This window comes from Ursus maritimus, unplaced genomic scaffold (genome assembly GCF_017311325.1).
Source record: "Ursus maritimus isolate PB19 unplaced genomic scaffold, ASM1731132v1 scaffold_17, whole genome shotgun sequence".
NCBI classification, from domain to species: Eukaryota; Metazoa; Chordata; class Mammalia; order Carnivora; family Ursidae; genus Ursus; species Ursus maritimus.
This window is the reverse complement of record NW_024424119.1, coordinates 27,969,375-27,986,533: the sequence shown is the minus strand read 5'-3', so window position 1 is coordinate 27,986,533 and position 17,159 is coordinate 27,969,375. Positions and strand designations below refer to the sequence as shown.

The following is a 17,159-nucleotide window of genomic DNA, read 5'->3' as shown; positions in this document are numbered from 1 at the left end:
ATAGTCCTTTACATCTGGATGGCACTTCAGAATTTATATTTCCATATACACTTATTTGATTTGCACAAGGGTCTGCAAAATGGGCGGGGCAATGATTATCATTCCGTTTTATAGATGAAGGAATAGCCTCAGAGAGGCTGGGTACTCACCTAAAATCACATCTAACTTCTTCAGTGCTTTTCATGCTCGGTCTAATCTCGGGAAATCTTGTCTCAATTCACCTGCCAGAGTGAGTGAACATTACAAGAAAAAGAGTAAATGGAAGTTTCACGTTCTAAGAGTGTTGTATTAAGATGAACTGTAAGATACTTGCATATGTACAATGCACAGGGGCATAAAGGTGAAAGAAATGGGGAAGTAGATGGAATGAGGAATATAGTACATTAGAAAGAGAGGATCGGGGTGCCTGGGTGGCTCAGTCGTTAAGCGTCTGCCTTTGGCTCAGGGCGTGGTCTTAGAGTTCTGGGATCGAGCCCCACATCAGGCTCCTCCACTGGGAGCCTGCTTCTTCCTCTCCCACTCTCCCTGCCTGTGTTCCCTCTCTTGCTGGCTGTCTCTCTCTGTGTCAAATAAATAAATAAAATCTTAAAAAAAAAACAAACAAAAGAAAGAGAGGATCTTCTCTTTTTACCTCTTAGGACCCTTTCTTCTTGTCCTCTTTCCCCACTCCCTGTATACACACAACCTCTGCTTTCTCACTATTCTCATTCAAACACCAGTGTGCATCTAAACATTTTCCAGTTTTCTTCTTTGGCTTCAAACCTTGAGGTCACAGAATCAAAAGTTTTACAACCATCTACCTCTACTTTGTGCTACTTTTCCTCTCATGGTAGGTACAATGGTGGTTCTTAAAAATCCATGAATCCTGTGCTTTTAAATCTAAAATGATGCATATACCAAAGCTTTAATTGCTTTTCAAAGGGATCCTTCCTCCAAATGAAAGATTAAGAACCATTAGAAGGAGAAGTGTCTAAGTGTAAGTTGATGACCACCTATATTAGAATCATTTAGGTTTTTTTAAAGGCAGATTCCCAGGTCTCACCTCCAAAGAAACAGTTGCCTTATAAACTACAAATAATCAGATATAACTCTAGAAAGGATAATAAAAAGCCTCAGATCACATAATACAAGTGCCACATATTTAAGTTCCTGTTTTCCATAAAGAGAAAATTTACCTTTGAAATTTAGATGTAGCAAGCTACTTCATCAGTGTCTCCAAATTTGCTTTGCATCGCAGTACTTGTCACACACAGTAATCCATTATTTTGCACGATTATCATTAGATAATACTTAAGACCAGGAGGGCAAATACCTCTCATTTTCCACACTAGTCTGTCCACAAATTAAGCGAGACATCACTTTCAACACCACCATCTAGTGGCAAATGCAGCTATTACCGCCCCTGTTTTACAAAGCGTATATAGCTCAGTTGTTGCCAAACTTGTTTCTGCAGGCGCACAGAACAATGACATTACTGCTGGAAACAGATTAATAGCATCCTTTTCCAAATTTTCATGGACAAAGGACACATATATGAATTTGATCAACTTTAAAGTGTGTGTTTTGTTTTTATTTTTAAGATTTTATTGGAGACAGAGCGAGAGAGCGAGAGTGAGAGAGAGAGAGAGAGAAGGCGCAGGGCAGAGAGAGAGAGAAGCAGGCTCCCCGCTGAGGGCAGAGCCCTTACACAGGACTTTAGCCCAAACACAGGACTTTAGCCCAAGGCAAACGCTTAACTGACCGAGCCACCCAGCCATCCCAAAGTGTGTATATTTTAAACTACAACCTTCTCTTTAAATCCTTGGCTATGAAATGAAAAAGTTTAGCAACAGATTTTCATAGTTGAGCTTTTAAAATCCGTGGACTTGCATGCTTTTGAATATTTTATATTGCAAGCCATATGTCCCCCCCCCCACCAAACAGGATAAGAAAATCCAGAAACAGAATTATACGTACAGAGAAACTTGATATAGGGGAGAGATGACGTTACAAGTTTAAGTAGGTAAAAGTATAGTACCACTGCAAGGATAACTGGTCATCGCATGGGATGAAAACAGGATTCTTGTTGGCTCTCAACTTTTCATAGCTGCCCAGAAACAACGGTCACAATTTCTCCCATGTACATGCCATATTGACTCTCAATTTCATTCTTGCTTCAGTTCCCTTATGGTATGGAGCACAAAAAAGTTCCCGCTTCTTAACCCCTATTCCAGTGTGATGCTCCCCATCCATTAGAGGTGAAATAAGGTTTACTTAGGGTTCCTTGCTGACGAAACATCGTTCTGCTGTGGAAAAACTGGGAGTATACAGAAGTATGAATGTATACCCACCACTCAAGAATTTCTAATTTCCTAACATCCGATCGTTATGTGGTAACTGTATATACACATCTTTTTTCTTTAAAAATCAGTGTCATTCATTGGACACGTAGGTTGTTTATATTAATGTTTCGAGAGACATCTTAGTGCATAGATCTTCATCGAAGTGTCTCCCTTCGCAAGCGCGCGAAATCGGCGTCGCTGAGTGGCAGGGAATCGCAGCGGGTCAGGGACAGGGAACAGAGAGCCAGGGCCAGGAGAAGAACCAAGGCCGGGAAATGGAAATCGAAACCCTACCCCCGCGGTCAGCGGCGCCCGGCTAGACGCCTAGAGCGCAGCACTGCCCGCGCATGCGCCAGGCCCTGTGTCCGCGCCACCAGGCCAGGGCGGCTACTGCGCAGGCACCAGGCTAGGAGACCGGAAGCGGAAGGCCTGTCGCTTCCAGTGGACTGCTCAGTGAGCGGTAGCCATGCGAGTGTTGGAGGAGCCGGGGTCTCAGCCCACAGCGACCCCGTGCGGGTGCGTGAAGCCAGCTCTGGAAACAGGTAACTTCTGAGAGACCCGCGGTTCCGCACCCAAAAGAGGCCTAGGTGTAGGCCTTTGACCTAACTGTAGAGAGGAACGTAAAATGCGAGAACTTGAACCCAAGTGCGTTATTCTACTTATTGCGAAGTTACGGATCACGTGCACTAGCGACCACGTGATTTTGCTGTGGCCAGCGGAATGATGTCATCTCCTGGTCTGTTCTTGGTAGCTGCGGTTGGGTTGGTCTTGGCACGGTGGCTGGAACGGCCACGTGCAGTGTAACAGCGTTTCTCGCAGAGTGCTTGGTCGTGTAGGAAAGAGAGGATGTGAACGCTCGTGTTATGCGAGTTAGGAATTAATAAATACCCCAGGAGAGATGCATTCTGTGTTGTAGGAAGTGAGGCGGGAGATGGGAAGTTCTGGGGCAAAAGGGAGAGACAGGAAATCTTTTTAAACTGGGTCTAGAAAGATGGGCATGAGTTTATTTTCACCTCATTGTATAGAGCGGAATATTAATTTTAGAAATTAGAAGAAGCAAATGGAAGAAAATTAAAGTCCGCCATCACCCAGAGAAAACCACTGTTAATATTCTGGTATCTACCTTCCATACTTGTTTCCGTGCATGCACGCAAGAAAAATGAATTACGTGACCCTACTGTTTTATAACTTCTTTCTAAAACTTAAGTTTCATATAAATCTATGGCTATTAATAGTTTTAAGGGATTGCACATTATTTTGCTTTAGAGGTGTGTTCTAACTAAGCAGGTCCCTGTTGTTGGGCATTTAGGTTACTGCCAGTTTTCATTGTTGTGAAGAAAATTCTTTTTTTCCCAAGTTTTTTTATTTTTATTTTATTTATTTCCCGAGAGATAGTGAGAGTACAAGCAAGGGGAGTGGCAGGCAGAGGGAGAAGCAGGTTTCCCACTGAGCAAGAAGCCCTATGCAGGACTCAATCCCAGGACGCTGGGATCATGACCTGAGCTGAAGGCAGACGCTCAACCAGACTGAGCCACCCAGGCATCCCTGTGAAGAAGATTCTTAAGACTAAAATGTTTGTGCATGTTATAAATGTTTAACTTAGATTAAATTCACTGGAAGTACTGTTATATGGTCAGAGGTTGTGTTCATTAAGAAAAAAAATTGTTGCACAGTGCCAGATTACAGGCCTAATATTTTGATAGGCAGGAAGGAGCAGGGCTCAGAGGTCTACATAGCACCAGATTGGGGAGCTGTAAGTTTGAAATACTGGATGGAACAAGGAGGTTGATTGGACTCAGATTGTAGAGAACCTTGAATATCAGGTTAAGAAATATAACGTCTGCTAACAATGAGAAATATGGAAAATTTAGTTAGATGGTAGCGTAAAATTAAGGAACGAAGAGTCTGGAGTATTGGTGTAGTGTATTTTAACAAGGGGAGGGACCTGTGCTGGGGACATGAATTATAACAAGGGTAATTTAACAGTCCAGGCAGGAGGGTCAAAAGGACCTGAACTTTCAGTCAGCACTAAGACATACAGATAACCTTTGTGTACAAAAACTCTGCATTAATAACTTGGTTTTTCTCTTATTACACAGTTAGTACAATTGTAGTATTGTTAAATTGAGGGAAAAGCCTTAAGTAGGAGCTTGGAAAACCACTCTTTGTGTGGTACTAGGTGCTTTACATATTTTTCCCATGATATTGAAATATATTGTGAGATTCTCCTCAACCAACTGTTAATTCCACTGTGATAAGAGTCCTTTCTTTCTTTCTTTCTTTCTTTCTTTCTTTCTTTCTTTCTTTCTTTCTTTCTTTCTATTTTAAAGATTTTATTTATTTATTCGACAGAGATAGAGACAGCCAGCGAGAGAGGGAACACAAGCAGGGGGAGTGGGAGAGGAAGAAGCAGGCTCATAGCAGAGGAGCCTGATGTGGGGCTCGATCCCATAACGCCGGGATCACGCCCTGAGCCGAAGGCAGACGCTTAACCGCTGTGCCACCCAGGCGCCCCTCTTTCTTTCTTTCTTTCTTTCTTTCTTTCTTTCTTTCTTTCTTTCTTTCTTTCTTTCTTTCTTTCTTTCAAGATTTTATTTGAGAGAGAGAGAGAGCAGGATCAGGGGAGCAGAGGGAGAGGGAGAAGCAGGCTGCCTGCCAAGCAGGGAGCCGGACGAAAGGCTCGATCCCCGGACTCTGCTTAACCAACTGAGCCACCCAGGCACCCAGAGTTCTTGTTTCGTTTACCCGAATTAGCTCAGTGTCTGGCAATTGCATACAGTTGGAGTGTTTGTTAAACAAATGAAAACAGGACACAGGGATCCCATCTTATTAGGTTAGGGGTCCTTTTTTGGCAATTTTTCTTTATGGCATTTTAATGAACACCAGAGAATTGTTTGGCCTCAGTTTCTTCATCTTTTAAGGTATTTACTCTCTTTATTCCACAGGAACATGGTTGAGGATAAACAAAAGAATGCCTGTAAACATATTTGGAAAAAAATTTAAAGTCATCAAAAATACACACAGTATGGGGCGCCTGGGTAGCACAGTCGCTAAGCCTCTGCCTTCGGCTCAGGTCATGATTCTGGGATTGAGTCAGGCTCCCTGCTCAGTGGGGAGTCTGCTTTTCCCTCTGCCTCTGTGTGCTCGTTCTCTCTCTCAAATAAATAAATCTTTTTAAAAAATTCACTGGAGGGGCACCTGGGTGGCTCAGTCGTTAAGTGTCTGCCTTTGGCTCAGGGCGTGATCCCGGTATTATGGGATCGAGCCCCACATCGGGCTCCTCTGCTGGGAGCCTGCTTCTTCCTCTCCCACTCCCCTGCTGTGTTCCCTCTCTTGCTGGCTGTCTCTCTGTCACATAAATAAATAAAATCTTTAAAAAAAAATACACACAGTATGGAGGGGTCTTAGCATTGTAATATTGAGAGAGAAAAAAGCAAGTCTGAGAAGATAACATGCAGCTTGATACCAGTTTTTATGGAGTTCAGAGACAAAATAAATGAAGTGTTATCTAGGCATGCATATGCATGTGATAAAATTATATTAAAGGAAGTGAGTGATAAAAATCCCATTGAGGCAACATTCTCTTTGGATTTCTTTTGATTAGCAAAAACAGGTACTGATGTAGGTCTTTTGCAAATGCGCAGTAGCTTAGCGCAAACTTGAAAAGCATGAGGATGTCTGTATACACCCTCTGTCTCTTTATCTTTCATTATTCTTTGCCTTATCTTTCACGCTCCAGCCAGTCGAAATAGCTTGTTCCCTGCATGTGCTATGACACTTCTCATTTAACTTTGTGCATGTTATTCCCTCTATTTTATTTAAAAAATTTTTTAAAAAGAATTCATTTATTCTTTAGAGAGAGAGCACGCGTGTATACAAGTGTGAGCAGGGGGAGGGGCAGAGGGACAGGGAGAGAATCTCAAGCAGACTCCATGCTTGGCACAGAGCCCAGCTTGGGGCTCTATCTCACAACCCTGAGATCATGACCTGAACAGAAAGCAAGAGTTGAGACGCTTAACTGACTGAGCCACCCAGGTGCCCCAGTTCCCTCTATTTTAAATAACCTTTTAGCCCTGACCAAAGTCTCATACCTTAGTAATGGTAACATAGAATTTGAATTATGGTCATAGTAGAACTTCTGAGAATGTCCCCTGTCTTTCTTAGACCTGACCTCTTTCTGGCTATCTAAAGGGATATAATAATGTGTGTGTAGTGATGAGGATATTTATATGTATTCATGATATATGAATCATTTTTAATAGTTGCATAACACTTGGTAGATGTTAAAACTATGAAATCAGTGCATTAAAGAAAACATGTTTTCCTAAGTCTTTATTTGACATTTTGACTAATGATTTCTTACCTAATTTTCTTCTGTAGGGAATCTTTTAACTGAGCCAATTGGCTACTTGGAATCCTGTTTCTCAGCCAAGAATGGAACTCCAAGGCAGCCATCTATTTGTAGCCATTCGCGGGCTTGCTTGAGAATTAGAAAGAGCATCTTTAATAATCCTGAACATTCCTTAATGGGCTTAGAACAGTTTTCTCATGTTTGGTAAGTTGTTTTATAGTTAGAAATGGTTGTTTGGGTCAGAATTTGCCCTCGAGTAAAGTACTCCAGTTGAAGGCAACCTTGGAGTCTGCCATCCAGACCACATTTACTTATTGCATGGGATTCCTGTACCATATTCACACACGTGACTGTATGCATAACTTGGGCACCTCATGGAAGCTTGGGATCCACGGACAGTGCACGTTCCATTTGCAGTTGGTTCTGATTGTGATGAATGCCTTCTGCTGAGCTGAAATCTATAGACCTTGATTCTGCTGGTGGGTCATTATTCTGTCTTCTGGACCAGGGGTCAGCAAGCTACAGCCTGTGGACCAAATCCATCTACTTCCCATCTTTGTAAATAAGTTTATGGGAACACAGCCACTCCTATTCGTTTATGTATTTTGTGTGGCTGCTTTTGTGGAACAGTGGCAGAGTTGAGCAGTTACAACAGAGACTGGTTGACCTGCAAACCCTCAAATATTTACTGTATGACCCTTTACAGAAGAAGTTTGCAGACTCTGCTTTAGACCCATGAATAATTAAATCTGTTCTTCCTAAGAGGCAAAAAGACTTCAGAAATCTGGATACTCTAAATAAAGTGTTACCTATATTAGCACCTGTGTTATACTAGTGTTACTGTCACTTGGAATTCTGTCTCTGTCCATTCTTCTTCACTCCAACATCACCAGTATGACTCGGTCTAATTTTACTGGCGAAAACCTATAATTAAGTATTTATTCTGAAATAGCTTATGTTTTTGTTAATTTGGAGATGTGGGTAGAATAAAAACAACATGTGTCTGACTGAGTTTGTATGACTGTGGTTGAATTAATTAAATTTAAAACATTGCTGAAATAAAAAAAAAAACAAAACCAAAAAACGGGTCCAGATCTATGTAAAGAGACTTTTTTGTATCCCTTCTATTCTTCTTCTCTGTCATCCTCACCCCCTTACACTCTTCAGAGATTTTTATTGTTAATAGCTTGGTGTATATCCTACCAGGCCTTTTCTTTTTCTTTTTTAATACACACAGAAGCATAAACATACACATTGGGAGTACGTATTTGTTTTAAACAATGGAATATGTTTTCTTCATTTAACAGTGTATCTCATGACAGTACATACAAATTTATCCTTTTTGCTTTAATGGCTGTCTTCCGTTGTAAAATATAGATATACCATGATTTGACTACTCTCTTGTTAATGGATAGTTACTTTGCTATTACAGTAAAGCAAACCTGCTTAGACACAGTTCTTGGCACTTGTGTATTTTTACAAATAGATATCAGAAATGGTTATATTGAGCTTGAGGGTGTGCATATTTATAATTTTGGAGCGCTACTGTCAAATTGTGCTCTAAAAAGCTTAATTTATATATTGAAAGTGTATGAAAATGACCTTTTCCCTACATTCTTGCTAACACTATATGTTACAGTTTTTCTACTTTTTTGTCTGACAGGGAAAAGCAATATATTTTTAAAAGATTTTATTTATTTACTTTTTTGAGAGAGAGAGAGTGAGCATGTACACGCATATGGAGAGGGGCAGAGGGAGAGAATCCCAAGCGGGGATTGATCTCCTCACCCTGAGATCATGACCCAAGCTGAAATCAAGAGTCAGATGCTCAACCGACAGAGCCACCCAGGTGCCCCGAGAAAAACAGTATTTTATTTTTCAGTTAAATTTCTTAATTATTAGTGAGGTTCAACATCTTTTCATTTGGTTGCTGCTATTTCTTATTCTTTTGTGAATTGTCTATTCATGTTCTTTACTTCATTTCTTAGCTCGAGCTGCCCTTTACTTTGTGATTTGTAGGAAAAGTTTATAAACCACAGATATTAACCCATTGTCCATTGTACATGTAGCAAACATTTTCTCCTGGGATGACATTGTGTAGTCATCAATTGATGATTTAATGAGTTCAGATCTGTTATTGTTTCTCTTCATGGCTTCTTGCTTTTATGTCACATTTAGGAAGACTCAGTCAAGTTATTTAACATTTCTGAGCCTGGATTTCCTCATTCTTAAAATGGAGGGTAAATTACAAATCTTAGGCTTGTTAAGAGAGTTAAATGAGTATAAAAATGTCTAGCAGACTGCCTGGCAAATAGCAGGCACTTACTTCGTAAGTATTGCTTATTCAGGCACTTGACAAACATTTGTAAAGTTCCTATCAGGTGCGAGTAATTGTGTTAGGGGCAAAGGATATAGAGATAAGACTCTGGCTTCCTTCAAGGAATGAGAATGGCATTATTTTTTTCCTCACTGATAACATCGTAATACCATTAAAAGCATTCTTTCAGTTTTAATTTGTGGGATTAAAGATTAAAGTTTTTTTCCCCCATCAAATCGTTATGACAAATTGACTAGTGTTCTTTTCTTACTTGGTGTTTTGGTTTATTTTCAATAGGGTTTTGTTTGTTTTTCACAAAAACGGTCATTTGAGCTGTAAGGCAAAAGTGCAGCCTCCTAGGCTGAATGGCGCAAAGACTGGAGTTTTCTCCACAAGGAGCCCACATCGTCCCAATGCAATAGGACTGACCCTGGCCAAGCTGGAAAAGGTGGAAGGTAACAAATTTCATTTCTACTTTTATCTTTTTTTCCTTATCTAAAAGAAGTCTTATAAAACCAACATAGTATGTACTGGCTCTTATTCAGACGAGTACCAATGGTGTTAACCCTTAAGAACTACCAGGCATGGAAGAACCTGAAATGACTAAAAGAATGTTACCTTTTGAAATCAGCTCTCATAGGATGCTCAGAGTTTAATTATATCATCACATATATTAGAAACTGTTACATTATGTAAAAATAATGTACAATTTCATAATCATTAAATTAGTAATCAAATTGTCTCTGACTTGGAATACAGTAAATACAAAATTATTCAAAAATAATTGGACACTTTCAGAATTAACACACAGTAACTGGTTGTATTTAACCGGTAAACACATAGGGTGGTGGTGTATTATTTCTTCCTTGCGCCTTTGAGGAAATGAACTTGCACTGCAGCTGTTAACTCTGATGTGTGGCAGAGGGTCTGTGATGACTCTCACTATAATAACATTCAAACACCTGTCAGATTGTGGAAGTACCTGTATTGAATACCAGGTTAGTTTTAATGTGTGTTCAGATATAGCCTGGTTACTGAGCCATACATTCTTTGGAAGCGTGCCATTCTTTTTTTTTAAGTATAATTGACTTATTAATTTCAAGTGTACAGTATGATTCAATATTTATATACATTGCAAAATGATCACAAGAAGTCTAGATATCATTTGTCACCATATAGTTAAAATTTTTTCTACTTATGGCATGAACTTTCAAGATCTACTCTCAACAACTTTCAAATATACAATACAGTATTATTGACTGTAAATCACTGTGCTGTACATTACATCCCCATGACTTGCTTATTTTATAATTGGGAGCTTGTACCTTTTGATCCCCTTCACCCATTTCATGTATCTCCCTACTCTGTTTCCTCTGGCAACCACTGATGTGTTCTCTATATCTTTGAGTTTTGGTTTGTTTGTTTGCTTATTTTGTTTGTTAGTAAAGCATCCTGTTCTTGAATCACTCTGACCTAAAAAGCACGTTTGTTGGAGAGGCAGAAGACTGGGAGTCAGGAGACAATTCCAGGCTTTAGCTTGCTTTGTAAAGTGAATGAAGAAGTAGGACCTGTCCTCTCGGACTCCATAGCATTTTTTTTTTTTTTTAGGATCTTATGAGACAAAAGCTCTAAGAGTACTTTTTAGGCTACTTAGTGCTAAATAGGTAAGACCAGTTATTATTTTTTTTTTTTTGCCAGAACTTGAACTCCCTACCCTGGGTTGTATTCAGCCCAGCCTTGAGTAGGTTTTCCAGGAAAATTCTGTAGCCACTCCAACCTGAGCTTTATTAATTTGTGATGGCCAACCAGCTTGGGTAACAGTACTGAATATTTTATGATCATTTGTACAACCCACACATATTTTCTGAGCACTATATATATGCCAGACATTGTTCTAGGTGCTGAGGGTATAGTGGTAAACAAATTAGATAAAAATCCCTGCATTGAAGAAGAACTTAAATTCTAATGGGAGAGATCAAATTAGAAATGTAAAAGGCAAACACAATAACACTATAGACATTCTTAACAAGTGTTATGGTGACTAGTAGTGTTTGGTGCTTTACAGTTTATAAAGAGTGTTTGTGTACATTATCTCTCAGTGGCTGTTTGGGTTTGATAAGGTGGCAGTCCTCCTTTTATGAATGAGGGAGCTGAGGCTCTTTGATGTTTGATAATTTACTTAATAGCATCCAGCCAGGTGGTTGTATAACTCTAAATCCCATGAACTTTTACATATGCTACAATGCTTTCTTTCTTCTGCAGACGTTGTTATACATATCCATTAGTTAGGAAGTCCAAAGTCATTATTCCAAAGTTCCAGGCTCATTCACAGCGTGTTTTAGAAATCAGTCTTGATTTTCTTAAAAGGAGACAGAATGAAATGTGATCACATGCAATTTTTTGATTCTCATCAAAAAGTTGGGCCAGTTTCCCAAGAATCAAATTAGTAGACTGCACCAGCAGCAGGAACTGGACACGCGGCTGTATAAGTGAGACAAAAGACCTGTCCTTGATATTTGTCAGTGGTGACTTGTGTTCTGCTTAATTATTTCAGTGTTGATGGATGTGTTAGATTTCCATTGCTGTGTAACGAATTACCACACATGTCCTCAGTTTATTTTTTTATTTTTATTTTTCTTAAAGACTATATTTACTTGAGAGAGAAAATGAGAGACAGAGCATGAGTGGAGGGGGAGGGGCAAAGGGAGAGAGAGAAGCAGACTCCCCACTGAGCAGGGAGCCTGATGCGGGGCTCGATCCCAGGACCCTGGGATCATGACCTGAGCCAAAGGCAGATGCTTAACTGACTGAGCCATCCAAGTGCCCCTACTTAATCAGTTTAAACAATACACATTTATTATCTCTGAAATATTATTATGTTTCATAGTAATTAGTTTAGAGATATGGGAACAGCTTAGCTAGTCGTCTGCTTAGGATCTTATCAGGCTGCAAATAAAGTGTCACCTGGGATGAGTTCTTTTACGGTGGCTCAACTGTGGAAGAGTTTGCTTCCAGGCTCCCTCAGATTGTTGGTAGAATTCATTTCCTTGTAGTTGTGGGACTGAGAGCCACAATTGCTTGCTGGTTGTTGGCTGGTGGCTGCCCTCAGCTCCTAGAGGCTCCTGCAGTGCCTTGCCACATGGGCTTTCCCAGTGTGGTTGCTTATTTCATCAAGCCCACAAGGAGAATATGGAGAATATCTCGAGTGAATATGCCTACTGGCACAGGAGTCTTAGATAATGTAACATAGTCCCTGGAGTGATATCAAGTTACACTCAAAAGATGGGGATTATCCAAGGGTGTGAACACCAGAAGGTGGGCATTCTGGGGGCCACCTTAGTGTCTGTTTGCCACAGTGAAAATCCTCATCGATCCCACAGAGGTATATTGAGGACTCTGATGTGCCTGAAACAGAGTTAAAAGCCCCAGTGATGCAAAGATGAGTCAGTGCTCAAGGGCCTACTTACTCACTGTCTAGGGAGGAGAGACTAACTTGGTCATTGCCAGACCATGTGAAAAGGGCTGTAGTAGAGGTTTGTATGTAGGTTTCTCTGTGGCACCCAGAGGAAAGAGCGCTTATGTGTGGAAGATCCAGAAAGGCTCTGTAGAAGAGGTATTATAGAAGAGCCTTAAAATAGAAGTTTGACAGGTGAAGAAGAGGATGGGTTTCCAAGTAGAATGAAAAGAGTGTGCTGGCACCAGGTATAAGAGAGCCTGGTGTGTAAGAGAATTGTGAGTAAGCTTGGTGAGACATAAACAGACGGTGTTAGTTCTTAGTTGTTTGCACTGTTCTTCATTGTTACGATTTCTAAGAGGATGTGTTTTTCACATTATAGGTGGAGCTATATACCTTTCTGGAATTGACATGATTCATGGCACACCTGTCCTGGACATAAAGCCCTACATAGCTGAGTATGACTCGCCGCAAAATTCGATTGAGCCTCTACAGGATTTTAATTTACAGAATAACCAATATAACCCCCCAAACACATCCCAGGCTAATGGCAAGACTGACAGCTGTGACCAGCGACAGCTCTCCAGGTGTGATAAACCACAAGCCTGTAGTCACACTAAGGAGAAACCTAAATATCCTGAAGACAGAACTTCAGGAGAAAACTACATGAAACATGATAACTCAAAAATCCAGCAAAAGTCCCCTCAGCACAGGGAGACAGCAGCAGATTTGGGTTTAGAATCGAGAAGTGATCAGAGTCTGAGTGTGGCAGAAGAACAAATTGGCCCGTGTTGCCTTGAGAAGAGCATTTCAGAGGAAGATACAGAAAAGAGGCTAACAGTGACCGCACAAGGAAGTAGTGCAGAGATGCAGCCCGTGGCTCCTCTCTGCCCTTCCAGGATGGCTGATGCAGCCCGCCACAGCGTGGTCCCTGCCTGGGTGCGAGAGGCCCCTGTGGCCACCTTGGAAGTCCGCTTCACTCCTCACGCAGAGACGGATCTCAAGCGTCTCAGTTCAGAAGGTGAACCAGGTACTTTCTGTCTCTTAGTTCGGAATGAGAGCTTTAGCTAAATTTGGTATTTCTGAGGGCAGTTATATAGGGGATTTGTCAGTATGACTGGTGGTACGAAATGTCGGCGTATAAAATTCCATTTGGGCAAAAGCACCATCTGACGACGCACTCTGTTCAGCACAGTGAGTCGCAGACACCCAGTAAAGTAGCTGCTGCCTACGAGGTGGCTTATGATTTAGGGCCTCTTGTCAGTCTGTTACAGTAGTTCCTGGAGTTTTCAAACAGCATTCAGAAGCTAAATTGTGCTCGTGCTATACTTGGGTTAAGTTTTTTCATCTGTTTTACTATCTGACTAGAGAAGTATCCCGTCTTACTCTATCAGGTGGCTGATAGCTCTCCGCATGGCACAGAGCCCGGAGTAAAAGGGAAGAGTCTCTTAACACAGTAATTGTTGCCCTGAAAAGTCCTAGCCCTGGAGACATGCCCTTCACTGTAGAAGAGAGACCACAGGGCTTTTACTTGGAGCTTGTTTACTTTAACACATGGTTTTTAACAGACACTGTAACCCTGTTTCCTCAGCTCATAGCAGATTCAAAGCAGCAGTCTAGAATGAAGGAAGGGGCCATGACAAGGTGGCTGCAGCGAATTCAGTAAGAAGTAGCCATTAGTCGCCAAGGATATGTCTGATTTCATCTGCCACTCCATGGTGTGTTTCTCATCCTTTCCAAAGGCTTTATGTTTAAAGAAAGCATTTTATTTTTTCATTTTTTTATTATTATTTTTTAAAATATCAACCCTATTTGTTTATTTTATTTATTTGACAGAGAGAGAGACAGCAAGAGAGAGAACACAAGCAGGGGAAGTGGGAGAGGGAGAAGCAGGCCTCCCCCACTGAGCAGGGAGCCCGATGATGCGGGCTCGATCCCAGCACCCTGGGGTCACAACCCCAGCTGAAGGCAGACTCTTTTTTTTTTTTTTTTATTAATAATGATTTTTTATTATATTATGTTAGTCACCATACAGTACATCCCCGGTTTTCGATGTAAGGCTCGATGATTCATTAGTTGTGTATAACACCCAGTGCACCATGCAATATGTGCCCTCCTTACTACCCATCACCGGTCTATCCCATTCCCCCACCCCCCTCCCCTCTGTAGCCCTCAGTTTGTTTCTCATAGTCCATAGTCTCTCATGTTTCATTCCCCCTTCTGATTACCCCCCCTTTCTTTATCCCTTTCTTCCCCTACTGATCATTCTAGTTCTTATGTTCCATAGATGAGAGAAATCATATGATAGTTGTCTTTCTCTGCTTGACTTATTTCACTAAGCATTATCTCCTCCAGTGCCGTCCATGTTGTAGCAAATGTTGAGTGAAGGCAGACTCTTAACGTCTGAGCAACCCAGGCTCCACAAAAAAAAGCATTTGATTTTTAAATTGACCTCTTTATTTAAAAAGTTTTGTTTATGAAAGTTGTTTTATCATTGTATACAGTTGATGGGAGGAGGAAGGTCCGTTTTAAAAGGATTTTGTGATAGAACAAAGAAAGCAGTGCTGCCTAGAAGATACTTTTAATTTATACTTACCCTTTGGCCTGCAGTTATCAGTGAATGCTTCCTACTTTGGAAAGTTTTATCTTTTTCGAACTGTAGTGCTGTGTGTCTGAGATGTTATAATGTGCCTTGTTGATTTGAAAAAATCGTTAAAAAGAGAAATTATGAAATGTAACTATAAAACAGGGACTGATTTAGAGCAGCAGAATTTGGAGTTAATACGGAAGTAAGAAATTACCTCAGATGGTTTAGAGTCTAGAAAAGATAAAAGATACTGAAATGGTAGCGTGTTGGTGGTAGGGGTGGGGGAATTGGCGCTGGAATGGAGTGCTTGTGGGCACATGAAGGGAAGAAGGATTATGACTTGGGGAGCAGGAAGGAAATCTGGGAAGGCTTGCTGGAGGAAAAAGTACTTGAGCTGAGCCTAGAAGAATAAGAAGGCAGAGAAGTGAGGGAAGGGCACCTAGGCCAAATGAACAGCCAGGCAAAGGCCTGGAGCAACACTTACACTGTTTTACTAAAGAGTGTGATGTTTTCGGAATTCCTCTTTTCTGAGGTGCCTTGCAGTCATCATGAGCCATGCAGTAGAGGGATCTCAGCACTGCATGATTGGTCCTTGCTGGGGATTTTTTTTTTTTTTTTTTAAGGATTCCATGTGATCAGCACTTGAATTGGTCCTTGGTTTTTGACCAAAGATTGAACTTCGTGGCTTTAGTTACAAACTTACTGGATATAGCCCAAGTGATTTTGGCTGTTTTCTAAAAATTGAATTTACTTTCAGAATAATAAAGATCCAGCGCCACTCCAGATGATATTTGGAACAAGAACAACATTGTTTAAAGCACATGCCTTCCTGGAAGGGTTTGGCCTTCGTTTGGATGGATGTTAGGTTGTAGCTATTAAAAATTAAGTCACAGTTAATTTTTTATTTAAGTTTTGTATATACTGTATTTTTAAAAATTAAAATACATCCATGATGATATAAATGTAGGAAGTTTTGCCACTTAACAGGGTGTACATCTGTGTACCTGAAATCTGCACGTTGGTGGTTTAGGGTGGCCTGTTCCCTAGTCATGGTACTCAGTTTTCTCAGAGTATCTTTTTTACTTTTTTCAGAAGGACTCTCCCATGTCCTTGCTCCTTAGGGAATGTGGTGTTACTTTTAACTAGTGTTGTGACACCAGCTCTCCGAGACACAGTTCCTTGCCTACAGCTGGTGCTCTGGGTATATGTGGGTTTAGTCTTCTCTCTTGTGGCTTTCTGAGAATGCTGGGACTGTCACGCATTTCCCTGACCATGCCTCCATCCTGAGAAGAAAATGACAAGGAATCAAACTAAAGTCGACATTGAACATAGAAGATTTTGTTCAGCAAATGAAAATTTGGGTCACGCGTAAGTTTAATCTAATGGTAGTAAATACCACTTGAAAGTGACATTTTCCGTAACAACTGAATAGATTGCCAAACCCAGTTCATTTCAGGTGATAGTCAGGGAACCAACCAAACTCCACTCTGAAGTTCACTGTAATGAAATTTGACCTGCATGATTTTCAGCCTTAAGTTGTATTCTTCTCATTGCAGATGGCAGTCAGCCTTCATTTAAGTATTTTCAATCAGCAGAGGAAGCAAGGCATGCCATTGAGGCTATGCTGTCAGCCGACCCTCGGTCTGTGTATCGACGGAAGCTCTGCCAAGACCGCCTTTTCTACTTTACTGTAGATATAGCACACGTCACTTGCTGGTTTGGCGATGGCTTTGCAGAGGTTTTAAGGATCAAGCCAGCTTCCGAGCCTGTTCAGATGACTGACCCTGAGGAGTCCTTGGTGTCTCTGGGATCGTAAGTAGCCTCCGTCATGTGTTTAAAACAGCCTAATTGACTTTGTATGTGGCTGTTGCATTAACTGTACAAACTCATGATGTTCCTTCTTTGCAGAAAGAAGCAACACTTTCTCACTGCTTCGATTATGGTTGTGCAAAGTATTTATTTGAAAAACATTTTTAATAAACTGAGAGAAAATTTAGAGAAATTCCCATATGCTTTTCATTTGGTTAATATTGAGGAATCCAAAGGTGATGATATCTCAGTGCTTTCTGAAAGAAGCTGATTACTTTTGGCACTTGGTAAAACTGGGCAGAGGTCATTCCAGCAGGAAT

The 17,159-nt window shown here is 40.8% G+C and overlaps 1 protein-coding gene and 1 long non-coding RNA gene across 5 annotated transcripts in view; one reads left to right on the top strand and one right to left on the bottom strand.

Annotated features, from left to right (window-relative positions):
* Positions 1-2,674, bottom strand: part of LOC103678502 — a 35,249-nt gene extending 32,575 nt beyond the window's left edge. For both annotated transcript variants that reach the window (XR_572701.2, XR_572700.2), the window contains exons 1-2: positions 2,018-2,674; positions 150-221 (exon numbers count right to left, since the gene is read on the bottom strand). This is a non-coding gene — a long non-coding RNA (uncharacterized LOC103678502). The remainder of the gene's footprint in view (positions 1-149; positions 222-2,017) is intronic.
* A 44-nt stretch (positions 2,675-2,718) lies between these two features.
* The window catches only part of TRMO (tRNA methyltransferase O), a 19,461-nt gene continuing 5,020 nt past the window's right edge, over positions 2,719-17,159 (top strand). Inside the window, exons 1-5 of one of the 3 annotated variants that reach the window (XM_008707867.2) lie at positions 2,719-2,863; positions 6,702-6,876; positions 9,287-9,444; positions 12,826-13,473; positions 16,587-16,842. In XM_008707867.2, coding sequence (XP_008706089.1) covers positions 2,788-2,863; positions 6,702-6,876; positions 9,287-9,444; positions 12,826-13,473; positions 16,587-16,842 — 1,313 coding nt within the window. In that variant the 5' untranslated portion in view covers positions 2,719-2,787. Of the gene's footprint in view, positions 2,864-6,701; positions 6,877-9,286; positions 9,445-12,825; positions 13,474-16,586; positions 17,027-17,159 lie in introns of those variants that run through there. The other 2 variants (XM_008707869.2, XM_008707868.2) reach the window with 2 other exon arrangements.